The sequence below is a fragment of the Synchiropus splendidus genome, chromosome 17, assembly GCF_027744825.2.
Source record: "Synchiropus splendidus isolate RoL2022-P1 chromosome 17, RoL_Sspl_1.0, whole genome shotgun sequence".
NCBI classification, from domain to species: Eukaryota; Metazoa; Chordata; class Actinopteri; order Syngnathiformes; family Callionymidae; genus Synchiropus; species Synchiropus splendidus.
Genome location: NC_071350.1, coordinates 5,483,038 through 5,507,761, shown reverse-complemented (window position 1 = coordinate 5,507,761; position 24,724 = coordinate 5,483,038). Strand labels below are relative to the sequence as shown.

Here is a 24,724-nt window from a genome sequence, read left to right as displayed (position 1 = left end):
TGTAGTTTTGCTCTTTCATTTACGTCAAGGAGGGGAAAAATCGATGACGTCAGCGAGCGGACGGAAGCTACCTACGGACACATCTAACGCAGCACCGTCATGTGACCTCAACCGCACGAGCCAAATTCTTCTGATCATTAGGCAAGTGCCTTATATTAGATGGATGGAAGTGCGCAGACACGAGACACAAGGAGTGGACTTGTCCAGCAACGAGCACAGAATGCACGTGACCACAGATGGACGGCAGCTGCAAAGGACAAAGGTGACGAGAGTCGAAGCCAAAGACTACATGAACAAGAGGGTCATCCCCCATTGACGGAGAGGAACGTCTTAAAGCCGTGTCGAATTGCGAATAAACCATCTGTCGAATTGCGATGAAACCTTTCATACCTCACTTATTTTGTGTGAATATCAGCTTCTTGCCTTGTGTTGTGTGAAAATACAACTAAAATATATGCCGTTTTAGCGTCACGTATTCGAGGGTACGCACGGACGCAGCGCTGGATCCATACCGATTGTGCTCCTGTCATATTGTATCTTTGGAAGGAGGGAAACGTAGCGGCTTTTCCTATTAAAATATAAAATATACATATACTCTAAGTTCTACCTTAGACCCCACTAAGGTAAGTATATTTACGTCTGTGAGTTTACGTTTAAAAATAGAGGCGCAACATCTCAATCATATGTGATGCAAGCCAGACTGCAGCAGTCCCCATAGCAACGGAGACGGTGGTGGGCATCGCGAATAATCTATTCAGAACTGATGGAATTTCTTTCATGTGATTTAATCGGCAATGGACATGTGATTGAACACAGTGTTTTTTCCCCCTGCTAGACTTGTACAGCCCATTTCGATGGGTCCCAAACTCGACCTCCTGTGCTGCGAGGTGGTAGATTCCAGACGATGGCTGAAACCATGACTATTGGTGGACCCTCCGCCTGAGTCTGGCAGGTACCACTCGGCGCAGAGGGGACATCCCACCACAGACCCCCCTAGCTCACCGAGGCAGAATTGCAGCGCGCTGGTCTTGGAAAAGCAGGCTGCTGTGTGTGAGGGGTGGGGTCCGGTTTTGCTGATACCACCGAGCTGCCAGGGACGCTCAGATCCAGGCAAGAAAAAAAGGAAGCCAGGGAGCAGAGGAGGGAAGAGCGCACCCAAAGGAGAATATTCAAAGGGTAAGGAGAAGTGGGCGCTGGATAAAGGGAGGGGGGCGGAGGAAACACAATGGGGAAAGGTCCAGAAAGAATGGAATACATTGTCATGTCGCTCATCCCATTCTGATACGTCTGTTGCACGAGTGTTTCCGTTACGCTCATCTGCATTTGTCTCCACCGCTGCATGAGGTTTATGCATCCACCATATGATAGTGTTGTTGTGCTAAGATGGACATCCACACATGTGCCAGCTGAACCATCATTTACGGTGACCTGATACAGCGTGCAGGTCATATTTGTGTCACTGTTTAAACAGTTATGCTTCACAGGTTGGTGACTGAGCGGAAACTACAGAAAGGCTTTTACATATGTTCTTATTATCGATCAAACTGTGGTGCTTTTTTTGGGCAGCATGAAAGGAGACACCCCAGTGAACAGCACCATGAGCGTCGGCCAGGCCAGAAAGCTGGTGGAGCAACTGAAGATTGAGGCTAGTTTCTGCAGGATAAAGGTGAGATCATCTCAGTCCACTCGTTCATCTCCTTTGAACAGTGAGTCTGAGTCTGGTGTGTTTTGAAACTCATCAGCGTCATGTGCATATTCTGTATCATTTCATTTTTACATGGAAATCTAGCCCATTTCTTGGCATCCATTCCTCACCCTGTTAAAACAGAGGAAATCGTGTGGGCCGATCGATACTGAAGGAGCTTGCTCCTCCACATCCACTCATCCAGTGTCACATCCACTGACACCGACACAACCACTCAGTTAATTATTAAAGTGCTGTCAGCCACTGATTCCTGTGGAAGACATCATGAAATGCATGTAGAGAGGGAGAGAAGTGGATCCTGTGGAACGGCACCTGTCACTCTCCAAACACGTGCACAAACACAGAGAATTATATGACTCTTAACAAAGAAATTCGCGTCTGTTTCACTGCAAAAAAAAAAAAAGAAGCTGAGCCAGAGGGCAAGCAGTTTTCAATGTCGATAGCCTAGAAACTGTGCCAAGTCAGATGAAATCTGTGTTGTAGAGATGGGACCGGTGAGACTGTGTTTGAGGAAGGAGAGAGAGAAGCTCATTCAAGCAGAGCTAGTCTGAGACGAGGAAAAGCTGGTATAACCACGACTGCTTCTCAAGCTTTCCACAGCTGTCGTCAAAGGGCCGGGGTGGTGCAGGTTTTTCATCCGGATGAACCAGTCAAACAGTGCGCGCATGACTGGTTGGATCAAAGACCTGCATCAACCCGGCCCTTTGAAGCATGACTCGCCAGGTATGGAAAGAGGCCTGTAGTAAAATCAGTGTGTGGACACCTCTTTTCTGAAGTTGTTGCCCTCAGGGTACCGGCTAGTTTTAAAAAATGACATAAAAATAGGCAGACACTTTTTTTCTGAAAGACATGACCCCTTTACCGTCTTTACAGGTATCGAAGGCAGCAGCGGACCTCATGGCCTACTGCGATGCACACGCCTGCGACGACCCCCTCATCACCCCCGTGCCCACTTCAGAGAACCCCTTCAGGGAGAAAAAGTTTTTCTGCACTCTGCTTTGAGGCCCTTCAGGGATTGTTATGACAAAACATGCACTTCCTACCCAATTTTGACACCAATGTCGGTCCATTTGCATAAAAGACCAAATTAATGAATCAACCAACACTGTACGAGGACCTTTGTTAATTTAAAACGGCAAGATACATGGGGGTTGGAGACAACAGCTAAGTAAGAGAGTTTGTATGGGTGACAACAAAAAGCAGCCTCGGGAGTGGGATTATTTGCATTAGACGTTTGGATGATAATGGTGCTACACGACAGCCCCTGTGTGCTTTCATTCAGAGACGCATATGACTGAGGCCTCACCTCCATCAGCCATGTTCTGTAAAGTTGTATCCATATTTTCCTTATTCCTGTTTACTGGCCTTTCTTTACTTGGTAGAACTTCTCAGCAGGCTAAACACACCAGAGCATCTTTCTCATTTTGATACCGCTCGAGTGCAGATGTAACTGCGTGTATAGGTTCTACTGTCAAATTCTGCTTCTGCTCATTGTTCCGCCCCGATTTTTATAGCTTGATAGCACAAACATCCTTGGAAGGCATTGGAGGAGGTATAAGAGAATATAATCTTGAACAACATCTGATGTGTGAATATGAACTTTATTTATTGTATCAGCTAAAATGCGAAGAAGTTAGAGCTCCAGAACTTTGTACTCAACAGCTACATGCCGATGTCGGCATCTCCGTTTTCAGTCAGCTGTTATTTGGTTACTTTCAGTTGTACGTCAAATAGACAAGACTGTTTAGAGGTGTTTGACCTGCAGCTGTGTGACACGATCTAAAATGACTTTTCTGCTTTTCTTTTTAATTCAACTGTGCTGCGTTCATTGGTCTGCTATTAAGGAGTTTTGGAGGGAGTGAAAAAAACAACCGAGAAGTAAAAATAAGTTTCCCTGTCATGTTCTGATGCTTGGTTGTGTAACAACAACATTTACGACACCACGGTCCACATCCCAATGATATGAAGATTGTCAATCACTTTTTGAACTAACATTGCTCTTGAACAGTCAATGGTTGAATCATTGCAGCCAAGAACAAATGAAGCAAAACAAGAATACCCTGTTGAGGCAGTCGCGCCACACAAAGTCGGTACGGAACAGACTGCATTAATAATTGCTTTACCCCAGTTATTCTCAACAGGCAGGCGGCAACCCACAGATGGGTTGCAGAACATGGACAAGTGTCATTGAGGGGTGATGGTGGGCTGCTGGTACCTTGATGAATGGGATAAAGCCAAAGAAAGAAATGGCAAGCGCATTGGTGTTTGTCCATGTTCACAGACAGTTAAAACTGCATTTTATTGAATGATTTCAAAATAGTCACAATTAACCGGCATCTACAAAAATAAAAGACAACAGGGATTTACAAGAAGGCGTCACACCACTCTTTCAGACAAGTGTAGCAGTCTTGTTGCTGTTTAATGTTGGCTCCACTGATCTCCTTCAGCCAGTCCCGGAAAAGCTCCTCATCCTTTTTCAGCACTAGAAACTGCCCAAGGACAACATATGCCTGCAGACAAGAGGGAGGACCAAGATTGAAAAGAAACAAACAAACAAAAACAAAAAAACAAAACTATATATATATATATATATATATATATATATATATATATATATTGAGCAGTGTGTCTGCTGTATCTCATGTCCCTTAACAGTTTACTTAAACTATGGACCCTCTGGACACATTTTCTAGATGCTATTGAACAATTATTAGAAATAAATATGAATAAATGATAATTTAGTCATATTCTATTCATTAATCATATTCTATTCTCCAAATCAGTATACAAACTGTCCTTTGTGTTGTGTGATGAAAAACCTTTTCACAATTCACTCTCCTAAAATGGTTGTTCCATTGCCTTATTGAAGATTTTGCTAATACTTTATATGGTTTTAGAAGTTGCTGATGGTCCCTAACTGATGCCGGGTTGTAGCATTAGCGGAGCATATCGGAGTGGATGCCTGTCCAATATCCAACTATTTTCACCATAGGTGTTTCGCTGAGGCGCCTGCATGTGTTGACATTATCAGACAAACACCGGTCCAAAATGTCAACCAGGGTCATCAAAAGTTTCCTGTATTAAAAATGAGTTTAAAACTACAATTGTGAACCAAAGTCCACCAAACTCTGCACAGCTGTCACACGCCAGTGTCGGTTGTCAAACAGCGCGGAGCTGGAGAGCAGTGCGCTGTGTTTTTTGTATTTATTGTGATATTCAGATTTCTTATCGCGGATATCGTTTTTGGCGGAATATGGTGCACGCTAAGCTTTTGCCCATATGAGTGCCCGTGTTTGGATGCAGCTCCTACTGGATGCCTTTACTGCAGCTGCCACGTTTGGCCCAGATTCAAGCCAAAGTCAATGCAACGCCGTCCCTCCCCTCACTGACACTGACAGCACTATACCTTGTCAAAACCTTTGGACTCCAATCGTTTGCCGAGGACGTCTCCAATGCCAGCAAGAGCATTGACAGATTTCTCACCCATGGGTTCTGCCACAAAGTTTCTATGTTTTTGAGACGTTGATGACATGGCTGGTAGTGGTGATCATCCAAGTTCACCAAGAAGAAAACTGCAAAACAAGAATCGGCAGGTTACAAAAAGTTTTTTTTCTTTTTTGTGAGGTTTTCAGAAGAAGAACAATATAATGGCAACAAGTTAACTTTGTACAACTCAGTCTTATAAAGCAATATTTGCTGAAGGTAATGTCCTTGTTTGTCGACGGCTTATAACAGACAGGTGCTTGAATGTGACTAACTGGTCAAAAATGTAAAAACAGCATGGTGCTGAATATGTGGCTGGAAGGGTCTTGATACCCTGGACACCTACCTATTTGTCTAGGTTTTTAGTATCGTATGAGTCCACCCAAAAGTAATTTGTGGCTTCTATTGTGTTGGCAAGAAATGCAGCGCTCCTTTTGTTGAAAGATTCTACAAAAGCAGAGCTCCTTTTAAATAAGAGATCAGCCAACAAGGGAAAGACAAAAGGCTAAAGCCACCAAAGAAAGACCACCAGTGATCTTTTCCGTGCATTCATAAATAAGTCATCAATTTCCTCATTATCAGCGTCAAGTTAAGAATATTATGACACAACAAAACAGTCGCGCATTCAGATAGTGGATAGTAATGAACTGTTGAATAGAACCAATTTTCTTTTATGCGCACTTTTGAGCCCAATAGTGCTATTTCAGCTTTGAGAAGCCAATATTGCTGCACCCAGGTTTAGTAGCTACCACCATGAAGACAGTGCAGCTGTATGACTAAACTAAAGACAGCAAAGATGACAACCACTACTGAACAGTCACCATATCCCAATCCAGTAGAATGAATGAATAATTCAGGTGATGGAAGCATGTAGGCTTTCAACTACATATTTGCTAAGCAGATCACATGTGGTGACCAGTAAAAAAAAGCGATTTCTCTATCACGTGAACAGCAGTACCCATAACCCCAGTCAGTGTTGTGTCTTGCTGAAAACAGAAACCGAAGGACTGGGAGCGCCATGACTGGACCACTTTAACGGGCCATGGCGTGTGTGGGACTAAATCTGTTCCGTACACCCGCGTTGTTCAATACAGACTGATTATAATGACAAAATGCAGGTGGCCGTAGTTAGGTTGTAAAAACGACACGAGAATCAGACGTTACTGTAGTGTTCAATCGGAACGGTTGCGTCCTGTAACAGCGAGGCTGTTGAATTGCGCGGGCAAACAGTGCTAGTTGTAGCACAGTTCGCTACCTCTGCGAGCATCTCATATTTACAGTCGCAAACACCAATTTCTGACTAAGCCGCGTTTTGTGAATCTGTAGACACATATATAATGAGCTCAACCTTATACAACAGGTATTTTTAGGCATATACGCACAGCAACCTGAACTACACAACTTACTGACTCAACGCTTCTAATGTTTAAGGCGAATTAGCAGTGCAGCCGTGCACCCAAACTACGAATTTCACAAGACAGCGTCACGTTGTGAAGCAATGAATTTGTTCATTATAACATACCTTGTTCTGTATATTAGTGTCAGCCCGATAAGCTTGAAAACTGCGAGCTCACTGGAGCACCAGGGTTACAGGAATGCTATGGCTACGTGTTGCTTCTTTTGAGATTTATTGACGCCCGACAACGAAACATATGCGCGTTTCTGCCACCTACTGACTGGGAGACTGTATGGCAGAGGGGAACACGGGACCCGGCGATGTTCGAACTCGCTCTCTTTAGCCTTGTATTTAGCATTGTTCAGATGATGTATGTGTTATTAAAATCATTCTATCTATTCATCTATTGTTTCCGTTTTTTATAGGACACCCCCAAGTGAGCGCGGAGGAGGCCGGGGTCTCCAGATATAGAGGGTTTTATATAGATTAACATTATTTAATGTGTAGATTCACCCGCAAATTCACGTTGAACTCGTCATCATATATCGTATGGTGGAAAACTGATATGAATGTGAAGGCTAAATGGAAATAAAATTACAACAGGACCTATTAAACGTCTTTTGGCTCCGTCTAGTGGTAATTTGGGAAAAAAAAAGTTTAACAAGGCCAACTAGAAAAATACTGTGACTCAGCCACAAACCAGAAACTTAACAGTTTGTTAAAAAATGAAACTGAATATAAGAGGAATAACATGGCAATAATAAAACACATGCAGTGGCATCTCGATGGTCTTTATATTGATTGAAATAGAAATCCAAACTGTCACAACTTGAAAAGAAAAATGGAGCAACATACAGCGAGGCTGATGCCATTTAAGTCTACCATCTTTGGCGGCAGGTCAAAAGAATAAACATGTCTCTCTTTACCATCTTTATTTGTCACCCAAATAAAGATAGCAGTCTGCTAAAAACAGCTCATGAGGTTATAAATGAGGAAGACAACCTTTGTAACTAGATCAGTTTTATTCCTTCAAACATTTAGAGCGTGACTGTCAGGTGGGAACATTCACAAAGCTCTGGATTGTGTAGGGTACACAAACATCAACACCACTTTGGTTCCAGAAAGGCAAGAGGCGGGTTCAACTGACCAACAGTGCATCGTAGACTACAGTTTATCTACGCTAATGAAGGAGAGAGGCTTTACAGCTTAGTGAGAATACTGGAGGCAAGACTGCAGGTCAGTCCTGTGCCATCAGGCTCCACGTCTATGTTCTTCACCACTCCATCCTCCACCACCATGACATATCTGAAACACAAGGACACAGCTTGGTTTCCAAACCCTGCATGCTTGTCGAAGGTCACAGATGAAGAAGTTCTAAAAACTGTCATCAATGGGAACTGTGCATTTTTTATACAATATTAATATTGTTGGAATTGCTTGAGCTACTAATAAAGAAGTTATTCACAGACGGAGGAATGCTGAATGACTGAGGACAGTGTGGTTGAGCGTTTGTGAGAAAGAGAGAAGTGACAGTTGGAGTACAATGGTGGGAGTCGGGCAGACACTGGAGGCCTGAGCAGATATTGTAACTTGTTGGCGGGTCCAAGGTCAAGACGGAGGAGGCTGGAAAGTACCAGCTTCTCCAGGGCTGGATGGAGCTGGTCACGATGAGAGCTACCTGGGTCCGAAGGAGGGGAGCGTGTCTTGTGATCGTTGGCCTGGTTACGAGGGAGCCAGCGACCAGCACTGGGGTCAATCAGATGAGGGCAGAGCCCATGTGTATAAAGGGGTCAAGACCTCAGATAGTCGCTCTACCGGAGTACTACTAAGGCTTAGTCAGGTGTAGCTGCTGACCCAGAAATCCGCATATGTATTTGACTTCTCTGTCAGGGAACACATTTCTTGGATATAACTTGGTTTCCTGGTAGTCATTCTCATGAGTGAACGGACGCACAGAGATACATGGGAGGTGTAAGTGGAGTTAAGCAATAAAGTGAAACGGTGAGGTCAAGAGGTGTAATCTTGCTAGAGAGAGAACATGTGCCTGTTTTCACTCTGTGACTGTCAACACAAGGAACAACAGCGGTGGAAAATAGATTTTCAAAACTCTGCATCCTACACACAGTTCTAATCTGATCAAGCCACAGCGTTCCACTTCTCCAAGCCCCTGAAATTGGAATGAGCACACAACACATCCCTTCATCAGGACCCACTCAAGGACAAGTCTGGCTGCTGTAAATAGAAATTAAAGCACCAGGCAAAAGAAGAGAAGGACAAGCAGTGAGGTGCTTGGAGGACATGAAGAGGGGAGATGTGAGTAAGGAGGATAGTGAGTTGAGGTGGAGGAGACATTTATGGACCCAGGTACTGACACACCTACACATTTGTGAAACTGATGACACAATTGTGACACTAAAGCTAGAATAATGAGTCCACAAAGCAACACCTGACGGGTTGCTGAAAGTAGAGGTGAGAGAGCTTGGAGTCGGACTTCACAAGATCAAGCTGCAGGTGCCAGGTGTTTCTCCACGCTCTTAGCAATTTAAAGTAGCCAGACAAAACAACAAAGTCCAGCACAGATACAAGTGTCAATCTCTCTGCAAGGATCCCAACACGGGAAACAGAGAGACTGTCTGCATTCATTTGAGACGAGAGGGATTTGGCCTCACCTTTTTGATCTCTTGTTTCCAAGTACAGCCGCAATTTCCTCACTGTCAAGGAGTAAGTCTACTGCCTGTGAGGTGGAAGGAAACGATGAGCACAACCTATGAGATCGACTTAATAGCTTAATACCAGGCTTACCTTTGTGAAAGCTCCAGTTGGGTCAGCGAGCATTCGAATCTGGTACAGAGAGAAGACATGACTAGCAGGACAATTGAAATAAATCCATTCCTTTAGAAATAGGTCGCACCCAATGGCTCCACTTCCTGATCCTAAGCCTCCAATTCAGTGGAACAGACATTTGGAAAACAGTGTTTTTATTCCACTTCATGGCCACATAAGCAATAGCTGCTCCTTCCTTATAAATCATGGTTAATGACAGTTGTGGATGTCTAAGCTATGTCGCCATCTTGCCCAATAAAATGTAAGTGTTGACACATGAGCAGGAGGAGGGAATAATCATCAAGCATGTCAACATTTTGTTCAATCTTTATGCACATGACAAACAGACAGTCTTGAGGACATATGAGAACAGAATATACTGTACAGGTAGTCTCTGTTAAACCTGGTTTTAACAGATAAGTGCGCCATTACATGGGTTATTTCAGAAGTCACACTTGAGCCCTTTCACACCGGCACAGTGCAGGTTCTGGAGTCGGTGCCGGTCGGGATTCTCAGAACCTCTGTGCTTTCCATGGAACCAGCTCGCATTCAGGATGGTTCACAAGAGGAAGTGGAACACAAGAGGGAGACGCTAAACAGCGTGACTAGCACACAGGCAAAATGACAAGTCCCTCCAATGTCCTAAAAGCATTTGTTGCTTTACAGGGACAAATGTTTTTTTTATCTGATAATCCAGCATGAGACGACTGTGTCACACCTGGCATGTAGCAGGTGCAAGTGTATATATAGGTCACTGTGTTGGACATGACTGTTGTCTCATTCAGAGCAAAGAAAGGATATACAGTGGTACCTCGGTTTTCGAACAAATCAGAATTCGAACAAAAATTTCAAGTTTTTTTTGCTTCGGATTTCGAACGAAAATCCAGAACTCGAACGCGCCCGAAAAAAAACATAATGTGCGCGGACCGATCAGCTGACCCATGACGCACTTTGTTATTGTGTATAACGCAGCCTCTGTATGCAGACGTGTCCCGTTAGCTACATTTACTGACTGTTTTTTCTTCATATTGAGGTGTAAAACCTTTCCTGTCTCCACACTGGACCATGGTAGAGTGTCACAGGGGAGCTGCTCACTCTCCACACCTCCGAGGCTGGAGTGCACACTCCAGGGTTTGATGTCCTGTTGTGGGCTGGAGCTGGGACAGGGATGAGGCGAGTCTGGGACAGAGCGTTACTTGGTTTATGACTTTGTCACAGCCAAACTGCACAGAAGCGCACATTCAGAGCTGGACACGCACCGGGCACCTCTTCACTTCTGGAGAGACGTCACTCACTCGGCAACCCCTCCCACATGCAGCGGCCACACACATAGAGGAACAGCGCACCTGCAGCAGACACTCTACATTCACTCCTACAAAAGACTATTTTAAGGCTTGGCGTCTTTTTCCATTAATTGTATTGGGAAAAATCGATTCAGATTTCGAACAATTCGCTTCTCAAACGGCTGTCTGGAACAAATTGCGGTCGAGAACCGAGGTACCACTGTAGTTAGTTATTGTAAAACAGCTTCCACTCCACCCTCCATTTCCACAGTTCATTTAGGTAATGGAACTGGTAAGGAGCCGTGCCGGTGTGAAACGGCTTATTTTGACCATAATAGCTGGACACTTTCAGTCATTTCAGGCATCATTAAACACTGCAAAATACAGTTCAAGATAGTGGCCTTACTTTGCCCTCAGCACCATGCTCTCTGCCCCAGGCAGCCATAACAAATGCATCATTGACCGAAATACAGGCCACCTCTTCGACACCTTTGCTCTTCAAATCCTCGACCAGCTGCACAAACCCTGGGAGATGAGTCTGAGAAGGACAAAGAGTGTCAAACATTCCACATCCACAGATCATCTAGCAGAAGATGGTAGAGCGTTTAGTGAGGTGTCACCTTGGAGCAGCCAGGAGTAAAGGCTCCCGGCACAGCAAAGAGAACACCCTTCTTCCCTTTGAAGAGTTGGTTCATCGCCACCTTGTTTTTGGGCTCCCCCTCCTGTACCTCAACTGCCGGAAGACTATCACCCACCTAACACGAGCAAAAATGAATAGCGAAGTGAAAAACAAAGCAGACAAAACCTGATCGCAATCGTTACACAACCAACGTTTCGTGAACTCAAGAGCGTCCCGTTAAGTCTAAGTAAATACAAAGGTTATGTGTGTTAGCATTGAGAATAATACGTCACCATTAAATGCAACTGCTGTTATTTTTGGGTTCCAGGGTGGTTGGAACTGAATGCTAATGGACAAAACTGGAAGTCGGTGATTTAAATTCAAAAGAAAAACTCTATTAACAGAGGACAATGTGACGCATTTGGTTCTGACTGTTCACCAAAGTCTCACTACTCAACAGAACTAGGGCAGCACCAAACAGAATTTATGCACGGCACAAACATAAATACATGTTTTCAAACAAAGTATAATCCAAAATAAAAGGGTCATTGTGTGACACGCGCGCCGCCCTAATTTAGACTAATCTTATATGTGCGTCACTAAAGTGTATCGCCGCGTATATAAACATATAAACAAAAATCATTCAGCCGAATCAAATAAAACTGCAGGACTAAATATAAAGCGAGCTAATTCAGCTGCTCGGCTCCCGACAGGACAGTCGACATGTTAGCATACTTAGCTAGCAGAGGACGCTGGTTTAGTTTGCCCTTGTTACGCAAGAATGAATTTAACATTCGGCGATAATCCATATTGAAACTGCACAAAACGAGCGCCGTCTGCATTAACGTTACCTGAATTGGCATCTTGGCGACCGCAGAGGAGTGCAGCACACGGCTCCACTGAACACCGCTGGTGCGTTTAAGTACTGCCGCTGCGAGGAGGTGAAACATCACCGAGAGTCTCTCCGGAACAGGCTCCTGTGACGCTCGCTCCAGTCACACTGGCGCGATCCTTCAATTCACTTTAGAGGAGGCCCGCTGGCCTCGTTTTATTCTGTAGTTCGGAATTAACGTGGCTTTGAGCTTCGTCGTCTGAACCACCTGCCACTCCGCAGCCTAGATTCTTGAATGGCTGCAGGCAGAACACCTTTGTCGGCGACGCATAGGAGGGAGGTCCTTGAATGGGGTCCTTCAAAATGACTTCCATAAGACATGTAAAGTGATGGGTCAACTTGGTTAAGCCATCAGGATCCCGCCCACTGTCCCACGGCCAGGACAGATGCAACACATGCAGTATCATCAGGTGCTTTGGATCCAACAAAGGCAACATCCTGATGGGGCTTAGATGTCCACACAGGTGCTCAAGTGTTTCAACCCAACCAGATCTGCAGCATCCACAGCCCCACGGTACTTGAGTTAGATGGGCCCAGCCACCATTCAGCTTTTTAACCATCCTAGTCTGGTGTCTTCAGCCCCTGGCAACATGGAGTGCTGCATCCTCCAACAAAGTGGAGCCAGTGTGGTTTGATAAATTCAAAGATGCAGCCTTTTTATGCTGACTTTTGTCATAACATTGCTTTGCATGTTCTTGACTTTGCATACGAGAATTCCAGTTATATCATATGATTTACATTACAGTTAACTACTAACATCAAATTTCCATTTTTATTTCTAGTCAGTATTTAAACCTGCGATTCACTTTACATTCAAATCTAAGAGGTGTTTCCAGTGACTGGGTGCCATGGCTCAGATGAACAAGCACTTATTCATGAAACATTCCTGCAACACCTGCGCTTCAGGTGACAGCACTAGAAAAGTTCATTCGTATCACAAGAGAACACAGTTCTGAACACAGTGACACAACATGAACAGGCAGACATGTGAGTAGTGGTATGTGGTGGTGTGTCTGTTTATTACACAACACAAAGCACCTACAATGACCCACTTCCGATGCAGCAGACAGTGGAAGATATCACTTTTTCTTCACAGTGACTTTTCATGTGGACATGTTTAGACAAGGACATCAAACTGTTATCTAAATGAAAACAAAACAAACAAACTACACATACACACACTGCCGGTATCACACAAAAAAAATAAAGCAGTGTCAACAAACAACAGTAAATTGAGTAAAAAATAGAATTTAATCATTTAAATATTCTTTAAAAGTACAAACATTGATTTGAACCTTTAAATAATATGTTATGTAGCTATGTCTCATAACTGGCAATAGTAAATGTACACTAGCTATACAAGGAAATGTGTGAGGTTTGGTAATTTATCGTATTGCTCATTTAATTTGATATAGAAACTACAATACAGTGACACTGCACAATCAACCCCGCCCCCACCCAAACCTAGAACATATTTCTATGCTAATGTTAAACTATTTCTGCATCAATGATCGCTTGACTGCTTAAACTGTTAACACCTTCCTTTAAGTAGCTTCACATTGTAGGCTGTGTTTAAAGTACATTGGAAATGGGACCGATGCTTTGATACATATAAAGCCTTATATAATATGGTTTGGATGGATTTTAATCTAAGACAAATCCGTTGTCTTCATCTAACAGGTGAGCTTCATTCCAAAGTTGTTTCTACCCTTAAAATGTCTTTCAGCACTGACAGCTCAAGTTACAGCCTTTAATGTCCATAAAAGATAAGCTACATTGGAGCACAGAAAAGGAATTCAAAACCCCTGTACAGAGAAAAACGCACGTCTGAATGCTGGAAGCTGCACAGATAGTGTCACCATCCGGGGGCTTGATGACGTTTGCTGGCTTTTTCTTTATAAAATGCACATCTTTGTACATTTAAATGGTACACGTTTATAACACCAACAATGGCCCTTTGGCCAATAAATATTGTCATTGAGAGCTGATTTTGACATCAGTGATTTGAGCAGTGCAATGTATGTGAGGCAGAAAATCACTGATTCAGCAGCAGGTGCGGAACCCACTGAACGATAGCGAGGGCATCAAAGTTACTTATAACCACAGGGAAGGTGTTGCATATTTTGCATTTCTTGTTGCCCTGAGCCCACTACGGCACATAGAATCAAAACAGACGTACACGTGCCCACAAATGCGGGATCTCAAAATGAAATAAAGTGAGATCTTTTACCAAGCGGCCCTCAACACTGCGACCATCTCTTCTTGCACACCTAACAAAACGGAAATCACACAAAAACAACGGGGCGGACTATATACCCCACAGATCAAACACGGCTGACAGGTCAGACCAGTCTTCAGCACAGCTGCAGAAAGACGTCGAATCAGTAGTTTGAGTGGTTGGCAGGACATAAGAAAACAAAATCAAAAAGCAGATGAGGCAAAAAACATTTCTTTTCCATCCATTGTGTTGCCACATGGACGGTACTGTCATAGTGTTCATCCCTGAACTCAAGGTAGCTCATTGGTTTTGACTGCATACAGACACACAAATGAATGTTGAATGGAAGCCATATTTCTGTGTATTAACAAGCTGTTACAAGCCGTCTCTCTGTAAATGGTTTGCACTCAACCTTCTCTTGTTCTGACCGTCAATCATCACTTGTACCTTAAACAGAATATTGTCATAAAAATGCAGCCTTCCTCTGTCCCCAGTACCTTGAATCCACGCAACCATAAACCACAAAGAACAAGTCATGTTTAAAACTAAATCTGTACTTTAGCCAGGTGAGAGAAGCTCGTACACACAAGTACACCCACACACAATAACATGTATTTTCAATTTCTGGCCATTTTTATCCACATTTTCAATGTGACAGAAGAGTTATGTTATGATATTGCTTTTACATATTGCAATTAATTCCTACAAATCTTCCTAAAACTGCACATTAAACAAGATTAAATACAAGCGCCCCATGTGCATGTCAAATATGACACGTTGCTGGACCCTTCAGGTATCGCTTCGATATGTTTTTATGGCTTTCATGAGTTAGGTTAGGTCTTTTTTTTCCCCAACAGTTCAGAAGCCACATCTGTCAGTTTCAGGTGGTGATGAGACTGCATGTCGAGCTGTGAAAGAGCATGAAAATGGTTGACAAAGAGTTCTGAAGCAACTTGGCATTTGTGTTATGTCTTAGTTCCTCGTCACCATTTCCAAAACGCTGCACTTGAGTTTTGTAGTTACCAAAGTTTGGCAGGCTCATGTGTCTTAAATGAACAAATTCCCATTTGGGAAAATAATTATTTAGGCCTCTTATGTTCATGAACGTCTTCCCCTTTCTGGGGAAGGGGCCATTGCTTCTGCATTAAATCCTCTATCGAATCCTTTTGTTCTCCCTTTAATTCACTTCAGCCGCCTCCGTCTCTCTCGGCGTCACGTCTTCTTTCAGTCCCCTCTAGGGCGAGTCCATCATGGCCTCCAGCATCTCCAAAAATAGTTTGTGCATGGGTATACCACCACGGGTCTTGATGCTGTAAAAGGTTGTAAGAGCCCGGCCAGCAGTTTGTCGGAGGAGAGGCAATGTTAGAAGGAGACGTCCTGCCCGTTGAGGGTCGTCGGGGCGGCGCTGGCACTCTAGCTCCAGCAGAGCCTGGTGGAGAAGGTCCCGCAACTTCTGCACAGCTTCCATGTCCTCGATGTAAACAGAGTCTGGGGAGAAACCGGGAAGAATTGATGAGTTTTTCATACTGAGCAAGTAATATTTGTCCAAGAGCACGATCCGAACTGTCGCAGTACAGTCATATACTGTCGTACCGATAGATGTCTACTCCACTTGAATGACACAAGAAACAAGAAATGTAAAAAATATATCAGCATACCAAAATAACCATTAAAACAATCACTGGTTAGTTGCCATCAGAAGCAACATGTCATTGTCTCCAGCCACCTTTATACTTCAGTAAAACTACCAGGATAAGTAGGTCAACATGACAACAGTGTGTAGTATGATTGTGTCATCTCTGTATTTGAACCTACGTCTAACAGCTCTGTTATAGAGTGACACAGGTATTTATCAGGATCAGCCTTGGCCTCAGGGCGCCACAGCTCCTTCTGACATCTAATGTCCCCGACATCTGCACTCTCACGCATTGCCGGATGTGTTCAGAAGGTGGTCACAGACGCACCATGCAGGAGTTTGTTTGACTTGATCAAGCTTGCCATCAGTCTACACTCAGTTTGAACGCAAAAATAAGTGATTCATTTGTCACATCACATGCGCCAGCCTTCACAGTTTTAGCTGTGCAAACGCTGAAGAGGAGTCATTACATTAGTCAAATATATGTCGCTGAAACACTCAATCACAACAGGAATAGAGAGCATAAAGTGGACCTTTCTTTTGCCGTCATTCTGTCCCGTACTTCATCACTCTGTAGACAGAGTGAGGAGGGGGAGCAGCCGAGCAGGATGTCAACTACAGTAGTGTGTGCAGAATATCAGTGAAGACAATTGGTCTTCGGTACTAATATATCTACTACTTTGGCTGCCAAATGTTCTTGGGATAATTGGTGCCACAGTATGTGGAAAAACCCCGACACCACTAAACCAATGACCCTCTCCACTGTGGTTATACCGAGAAATCCTTGGTCCAGGCCACGTGTCAGGCCCAAAATGCAGACTGAATCCTCACACAAGCTACAGTGGGACAGAATGGAGGTCAGCAGATGGACTCACAAGAAAATGTAGTCCTACAGCTGTCTGCGGTGGAGGACATGAAGAATTTTTTGCTGGAACCTCACCACTTACCGCAACTCCTCTATCACTACAAGACTCAGCACACCATTAACACACCATGACAGCTGAGCTCCTAGTTCATCTGAGTGTCAAAGACATGAAGCTGCTAATCTGGTGAACTCTTAAAGTGGATCACCAGACTGCATTCAAGGGAGTCTTGGATCCACATGCACGTATGGATATTGTGATGATCAAACTTGGCGTTATGTCATGGATGAACTGTGGCAAGCGCAGAAGCAGAAAAACAAATGACGAACGAATAAAATGTCAATGATTTCACTGGTGAAGAAACAACCACAACCTTCTAGAGTCACACAAAAGTACCTGAGTTTGTGAGAGCGATGGCTTTCAGCATGACAAATTCCTCCCGGTCCACATTAAGCGTCCGAAAACGGCGGGCCAGTTGACTGATTGCCGCGTTAAGTTCCGTCAGTCCAGCAACACGAGACATTTCCTCATCAAGGACAAAATCCTCAGCAAAAACGACCTCATCTTCACAGCCAAGGGAGCGGTATGCTACACCCAGCACCAGCACCTCCAGCCACACGGACTGCAGCACTGACATCTGGTCAGCCAGTGAGAGAGACAGAAAGCCTGCAGGCAGATGAATAGAGAGAAGAATAAAACAAAACATCAGTAGACATAAAAATATATATATATAAAGAAAAGCCATTTTTGAATGAGTCAATAACCTACTATTGCATCTAAAATGTCAAGAACCCAACAAGGTTCTTCCCGGTGAACAAGATATTGGATCATTGCCAGCGGTCATGCGCTCCCATGCCGGCTTGACAAACCCATCACTCACCAGGAATGTGCTTAGCCCAGCCAATGATGACCACCAGCTCTCGATCAGCAAGGTCGCACAGTGTGGTGAGGGTGCGCTGGGCTGTGTCTGGCTGCAGAGGGTCAGGCATAGCAAAGAGCTTCTCAGGCTCGGCCACAAGAAGGTGTGACACGATGATGTTGGAGGACCCTTTGAGACAGAAAGAAAGCACATTATTCTTTTTTTTTAAAGCACGGACCACCAAATATGACAAGAAGACGATTCAAATATTGCTCCTGTGTATATCAAAAATGAAAAGGCAATAGTTGAGCAAAACAGGTCAAACGTTGACAATGCGCATTATGTGCAGTAGGGGGCGATGTTTACCTGTAATTGGTATGTTGAAGCTCCCACCAGGTCTCTTATCTGAGGTTTTGGTTAGGCTTATTAAAACTTAAAAATGCGCAAAACAAAAAACATAAGTGATGAGAAACAAATAAACAAAGAGCACAGGACACTCACCTTTTTCATTCTCCTTTGTCAGGGGAAGGGGGGCAGTCTGGTATGTAGCATTCTCCACCTCAGGGCGCCTCTTGTACTTCTGTCTACCTCCCCGGACACGGTCAAGACGGACACCTGCAGCAGAGCCACAACATTAGAAGCTAGATATGTTACTGAGGAGATGAAAGCTACTACAACTTTTCATTTTGTTGCATTTAGACTTTGACTTATTTCAATCATTTGACCAGTAAAAACTAGGCCATTGCTTCAAGGATATTTGACATGTTTATCAATTTCTAAAGAGCAATAGCAGGGAAATGCTTTATTAGAGGAAGGAATGAGGAAAAACATGAGGCGTATATCAATGCATTTGTGTTATATGAGGCACTTTTGCAGCAGAAAATTTGAATGCTAATGCTCATCATTCATTGCCCCTCGCATGTCATGTTCAGAGGTGACAGCAGCTGACGAGACTCACTTTAATCCGTACGAGAATCTGTCACTGGCATGTGTGTGCGAGGGTAGACAGACTTGTAGTTACTTGAAAATAACTCCAGCTTCGACAGCTAATAGTCTTGATTCATGATAATGATAATCAATAAATAGCAATATCGACAGAATACATGAATCATAAAACCTGTCGCCTGGTATGCAACCTTCTCGGTTCCCTAGTTCCACCACAAAAACAACTGTAAATGCGGATGGAATATAGCAATAGTAATGGATTTAGATGGCAAGATGAATACTTAACACAAACTGAACTTATGGCTGTTGCATTTTGTAAAAAAAACAAAATCTAAAAATGAACACATTCATTCATGTACAGAAGAGAAGCAGATTATGACATGTTAGTTTCAGCGGTAACAGCTACCAGAAGAGCACTCACCCTCCTTTAGCATGCCAACTTTGAGGCACTTGGTGAAGCGACAGGCCTGGCAAGCCTTCCTGCGCCTTTTGGTGATCTCACACTCATTAGACGCAGGGCAGCTGTATTCAATATTACCTGCAAATGAAATTTGTTTGGTTACAATTTAAAAGACGAAAGGAGTTGCAATAGTAAACGTGCATCCATCGAAAATATCTAGCACAACAGAACTCCTGAGGATATGCTAACACGACGATATTAGAACTATTGTAGCTCCATCATGTGTCACTGGTTTCATTCTTTGTTCAGAGTGACAAAGTAGAAGTCTGGACCCTGCAATGGATGTACGTTGAACCACAAACAACATATTGTGCGGCAGTCAAGTGAAAACAATGATATTTAAAGATGTGTACATAACATAATGACAACAACAGTTTAGTACTTTAAGAGATTTGACTTCCGATGAATTATTTACTGACAAATATCAGTCGCATATAGGGGACACCAATTGCATCGCATTATACTGTGTGATATCATATCAAAAACATTCATCACGAAGGAAATCAAATGTGACTGTGCTGACAGATGGAATTTAAGTTTAAAGAAAAACTTCAGGTGTAAAGCAAAAAAGATGTCCTGTGCAATTTATGCTAGTGTTGGAGTCAAGACTGTGTTAAGACCAGAGCATTCAAGACCAATGAGGAGGGACAGAACAAGACAGACACCAAACTGACTCCAGAAACCAGGAGGAGCAGGTTTGTCATATAGACACACGCATATATCTGTAACAGCAAAAGAAACTGTCATTTTTGTTAAAATAAATCAAGAACTGAAATGCATTCATTAGAACTCGTAGTTAATTTCTTATTCACTTTGGTCTCTGTCTCCTTATAAGTCTCTGCATGGCTCTGGCCTTGAGCACAACACTACTACAACTACTTCATCAATACAGAACTTCCAACCCTGATGTTTAAGCTTATGAGTGGATATTCAACTTTGAGCATTCGACTACATATAAACTGTATCATTTACCTTAAAAGAGATGGCATTTCTGACATTACTCACCTTGAATGGTCCTTTTGAAAAAGGCTTTGCAGGCCTCACATGACGCCACACCATAGTGGTAACCGGAAGCAACGTCGCCACAGACCAAGCACAGCCTCTTTGGAAGTGTGCTGAGGGCATACTTGCATCTGCCAGCTCCATTTCCAGCGGAGCCCTCATCAGCCACATCGCCAACCTCATCTTTGAAGTGGCAGCGTAAGGCTGGCGTGTAGAGGGGTGGAGAGTAGCGTTTCGGTCCATCACCCCGGGTCCCGCCACCGCCGCTGTGAGAGGAGTCTGAGGAGGCACCTCCAGGACTGGTGCGACCTCCGCCACCTCCCTCTGGACTGCTTGGTTCCGCCTTGATGTAGATATCGGGCCGACGCTCCCTAGAAGACATGATGTCTGCCTGAAAAAGGCAAATGGATATCATCAGTAACGTGGCTACATGTGAGATGGACAGATATAGAACATAACATTGCTGCTTGGTCCAACTAACAACCTCGGGAGAGGAACTTAACATTTGTTCTAGCATGACGGCACCAGGCTAGTCTATTTTGTTTCCTTGTTTGTACTACGATATCTGTGACTGTCTAGTTCCGGGTCTAAATTCATGTCTTGCACTACCAAGGAGGACACATTACTCCCTGAATACCTCATATTAAGACAAAGACTGCAGTTGGACCAATGGGCTTAATCGAGCTAGTGCCTCAGTCTGACTACCCTGTGCTAGTAAACATGCTCTTTTCAATTCCATTCCACAAAAACAAATAGCACCAACTAGGTGAAGGATGTCTTGCCTCTAGTGTTTCTTTGAAAGAAGCAAATGACAACTTACAAGCCGAAGTAGCAAGTACATTTTGATGGAAATTTAATAGCCGTTCACCATGATACTAAGTATAGTTCTGAAGTTTGAAATGCTTTCTCAATTCTCAAAAAACTAGCCAGCAAAGTACTCTTTCAGCTCCCGTCCGTCAGTTGATACCGTCTATTTGCACAGTGTTGAAATGGTTTACGTTGAACCAGAGCTGCCCAGTATTACACACTATCAGACTGCATCAACTTGCACTTACTAGAAACACATACAATTAGAACTGGATTAAAGCTAAATTAACTATTCATAATTACAGTTACAGTATGATAAGAAAATGAATGTTCATCTCAATCTCCTCTAATACATGTTAAATGTGTTACACGTCATTTGTGTCACTTATATTGTTACATTACATACAATTCAGTCAACAATTAGTCGTAGATTTTACTGAGATTGACAGGAGCATAATGAAGAACAATTCTTGGACTGCCTCCAATTTCCACTTTCCCCTATTTTTATTCTAATATTGGATATTCAAAGGTCAAATTTCATGAAATGTATTAATCCCAAAGAATGCTAGACGTCAGTTAACTGTTCCACCTCTTTGTCATTTAGGGAAAATGTCCCAGATTTGGATCCATGTTGTAGTGAAACTGTCAGTTCAAAGTAACCCTCTGTCGTAGAATGGCATTAATTGCAGATCATACACCTTTATCAAGCGTTGCCTTTATCATATTGTTATGGTGTAGTAAATCAACTGGACAAGGTTGGCAGGGCAGACTTTCTCTGGAGTTTGAACCTATGTACCTAGCGCAACACGATGAAGCAAGCAACCAGGTCCACTGCAAACAAGCAGAAAGTTTATCTCAGTAAGTTAACAATCTATATATGAAACTCCTCTGCACGCTTGACCATACCAGATGGTGATACAGCTTCACGTGGTCTGGTCAATACGTGTCGTAAGAAAACACGTTTTTGGTGAAGACACTAAAGAAATCCAACAACAACGACAGACTGCGAGTGTCCTGTCGAACAGGTTAGGTGGTGTTTAGCGACACTGGTTTGACATTCACGCTTTTGTTTTTGGCTAAACTCTCCTGAAGCACACGGTGTGTACAGTAAACCAGTGTGTTGCTTGTAGCATTAGCATTAGCTTTGACTCGAGCAATAGTATTTAAACCTGCGTTAGCCGCGGAGAGCTAATCCCTGCTAGCTTGTTATCTTTCTCCAGCCTTCTCGGGTTTATTTCTGTCCCTCTCTCTCTCAGACATCTTACCCGGTAGCGGAGACAGTGAAAGCGTTTAATCCTGTGTGCAATGTGCCAACATAGCACAGTTTTACGGGGGAAACTCGGTTCGTTGCAGTCAGGCTTCTGATGCAGCTCACTGGTGAAGGGCTGTGTGATGGGCCGGGCTAATGTCGGCTGCACTTCCAACAGCTGCCCAACATTGCATGTCAAGTCAATGTACAGATTAACAGCCTCATCGTCCACTTACCAAAAAACTGCTCTCTATTGCACTGATTGCTTGGTTTAAATCGATCCACCAGTTTGCATTTAAACCTACCAGTTGTCATCCTAAATCACATGATGACTGGCAAACCATTTGGGAGTCTTGCTGCATTGTCCAGCAAAGAGCTGCTTCATCCTTGAACATTTCAGCCAGGTCTTCCTCAGCCATATTAGCTGGAGAGGAACTATTTCCCCGATGGCATCGGTTTACATGACTCATTTCTGTTGAACTATCCTCTGAGATCAAACCATCGACAAACGCAAAGAATAATCTTTCGGTTGTTCTCCAGCAAACCCACATTTCCTTAGCATCTGCTGTACACTATCATCTTGATGTCTAACTTTATATCTTGTTAAAGCTTCAATAATGTGACCACAACCTTAGATTAACCATTCATCATGCTATAAGATGTAAACATTTTAACATGTATTCATCATGGCATGATCATCTATATTATATTTCTCTTGAAATATAAATGTTCTCACTCAGTCAAGCTTTCTTTAAGAAACTTCTTGATCTATTTAGGCAATGTGCTCTCACTCTTAAATCTAGAACTTATTGCACAGCACTTCAGGCTGGACACACGTTTACAGTGTAATAGTGATGCCATAATTACCTTTCGCCCAGGACTTAATCGGTTGGTGCTGGTGAAACTAAGTGTTATTGCTTGGAACTGCCGACCACGGATACCAGGAAACCTGAAAAGTCAGATACAAAGTGTCAAAGCAGCAACTCAATTCACAGAACTGTTCCGTACAAACTCACCACCATTTTTTTCACAGCATGTTTTGTGTAAAATAAGTGATAACTCAACCTTTGCTAAAGAATATCCCTTTTAATAATGCCCCCGCGCCACCCCACCCCCAGTGCTGCGTGACACTCCAAAGGTCAGTCACACAATTACTTGAAGGACAGGGAGTAAAAGCCAACACCTTGTCTCTCACTGAAGTTTGGTGGCAACTTTTGTGAATAAGTAAGTCAACTATATTAGCATTTAAATGACATTACTTCCTGCACTCGTACTGTCAGCAACTATTTCACTTGAGAGTTGAGAGGTATAGTTCTTTGAAGCCACTTAAAAGTATGATGTGATAAGACAACGTTGGTTAAAAAAAAGTTTTAACCACCTAAACGGAGTGCATTCAACGCGGACTCAGCTTCAAATGCTGTAGTGAGCAGTAGAGCAGTTGCAGGTACAACGCTCGGTGAAGTTCATTTTAACGCGTCTGAGCCACCAGAGAGATTTTACGGCTCTTTCTTTTGTGGTGGTCACCGATAACGCGTGCTGAAGCGCGACAGAAATAAATGCGGCGCGCGGTGGGGACGGCGAGAACAGCACCTAGGGGTGACCTTGCCTACTGATCCCGGACCGGCGAAAGGTTAATTGTCAAAGTGGATTATGCCTTGAGATCAGTGATCCCAATCCTGGTCAGGCAGGTTTGGGTACCTGCAAAGGTCTGTGTGTTAAGACGTAAAGAATAAGATCACAGATGAGTTGATGGGACAGTTCGGAAAGAGTTGATTCCACTCTCGAGTTTCCCCTTCTCACGCTCACGGAGCGGTATGTTGACATGCGTTTATTTCTTTATTGGAGGCGTTTGGATCGGATGCTTTGTGAGCTCTTCGAGATGCTGCCTCAGTAAATGATAAGCTACCGTCAAGCTCACTTAATATTTATCCAGCTGCTCGCACCCCCTGCCCCCAATAACGTGTGTCCAAGCGAACTTCGCTCAGCCGGGCATGCAAATCAGGCTCCCGTTAGATCAGCGGAGCTCACACAAAAACCCACACCATAACACCCGTTTATATGATTCATCTGTGCAGTGCATGCAGACCGAGGTACTTACAGGGAATGGGATATAACATCACGGGGGATAGTGTTTATTCGGAAGCCAATAAACTGTTAGCGCCTGGTAGGTCCACTGTCGTCGGAGTATTCTTCACGTCGCGTCACAACCAGTCCGCAGAATATAGCAACACGGTCCGTCTTATGCCTCTGGTCTGACCCGTACCCTGGTGTTATAAATCCCCGTCTTCCACGGCGACCACAGCTGAGGCTGTTCATGGACCCGTCGCTTCAAAACGAGAACACCGCATTTCCGGTGTCGTCAACATTTCACAATTAAACCGCGTTGTCGCGGATTCCGTGGTCTCGTGGACTAAAAAAACGATACAAAACTATCTCTATTCGGTTAGAATAGGCAATGCTGTCGTTGTAATAAGTCATACAACT

At 43.6% G+C, this 24,724-nt stretch overlaps 4 protein-coding genes across 7 annotated transcripts; 1 reads left to right on the top strand and 3 right to left on the bottom strand.

The window, feature by feature from the left end:
- Window positions 1-946: 946 nt before the first annotated feature.
- gng3 (guanine nucleotide binding protein (G protein), gamma 3) lies at window positions 947-4,047 on the top strand. Its single transcript, XM_053846731.1, has 3 exons — window positions 947-1,176; window positions 1,567-1,666; window positions 2,579-4,047. The coding sequence occupies exons 2-3, from the start codon at window positions 1,568-1,570 to the stop codon at window positions 2,705-2,707; spliced, it is 228 nt and encodes a 75-aa protein (XP_053702706.1). The 5' UTR covers window positions 947-1,176; window position 1,567; the 3' UTR covers window positions 2,708-4,047.
- banf1 (BAF nuclear assembly factor 1) lies at window positions 3,964-6,853 on the bottom strand. 2 transcript variants are annotated; one of them, XM_053846730.1, is made up of 3 exons: window positions 6,711-6,853; window positions 5,112-5,277; window positions 3,964-4,215 (listed from the first exon to the last, which is right to left on the bottom strand). In XM_053846730.1, exons 2-3 carry the CDS (start codon window positions 5,235-5,237, stop codon window positions 4,069-4,071), a joined length of 273 nt encoding a protein of 90 aa, XP_053702705.1. In that variant the 5' UTR covers window positions 5,238-5,277; window positions 6,711-6,853; the 3' UTR covers window positions 3,964-4,068. The 2 variants fall into 2 exon arrangements, with proteins under 2 accessions (XP_053702705.1, XP_053702704.1); XM_053846729.1 differs by lacking the exon at window positions 6,711-6,853 and adding an exon at window positions 5,535-5,631.
- A 734-nt stretch (window positions 6,854-7,587) lies between these two features.
- Window positions 7,588-12,478, bottom strand: prdx5 (peroxiredoxin 5). Its single transcript, XM_053846932.1, has 6 exons — window positions 12,161-12,478; window positions 11,311-11,445; window positions 11,097-11,228; window positions 9,387-9,425; window positions 9,254-9,318; window positions 7,588-7,889 (listed from the first exon to the last, which is right to left on the bottom strand). Exons 1-6 carry the CDS (start codon window positions 12,257-12,259, stop codon window positions 7,784-7,786), a joined length of 576 nt encoding a protein of 191 aa, XP_053702907.1. The 5' UTR covers window positions 12,260-12,478; the 3' UTR covers window positions 7,588-7,783.
- A 700-nt stretch (window positions 12,479-13,178) lies between these two features.
- esrra (estrogen-related receptor alpha) lies at window positions 13,179-24,724 on the bottom strand. Of its 3 annotated transcripts, XM_053846928.1 has the most exons (9): window positions 24,339-24,724; window positions 23,108-23,189; window positions 20,188-20,575; window positions 19,144-19,260; window positions 18,279-18,392; window positions 18,144-18,209; window positions 17,799-17,966; window positions 17,315-17,584; window positions 13,179-15,907 (listed from the first exon to the last, which is right to left on the bottom strand). In XM_053846928.1, exons 3-9 carry the CDS (start codon window positions 20,564-20,566, stop codon window positions 15,654-15,656), a joined length of 1,368 nt encoding a protein of 455 aa, XP_053702903.1. In that variant the 5' UTR covers window positions 20,567-20,575; window positions 23,108-23,189; window positions 24,339-24,724; the 3' UTR covers window positions 13,179-15,653. The 3 variants fall into 3 exon arrangements, with proteins under 3 accessions (XP_053702903.1, XP_053702904.1, XP_053702905.1); XM_053846929.1 differs by lacking the exons at window positions 23,108-23,189; window positions 24,339-24,724 and adding an exon at window positions 22,257-22,415; XM_053846930.1 differs by lacking the exon at window positions 18,144-18,209 and having other exon boundaries at window positions 13,181-15,907; window positions 24,339-24,722.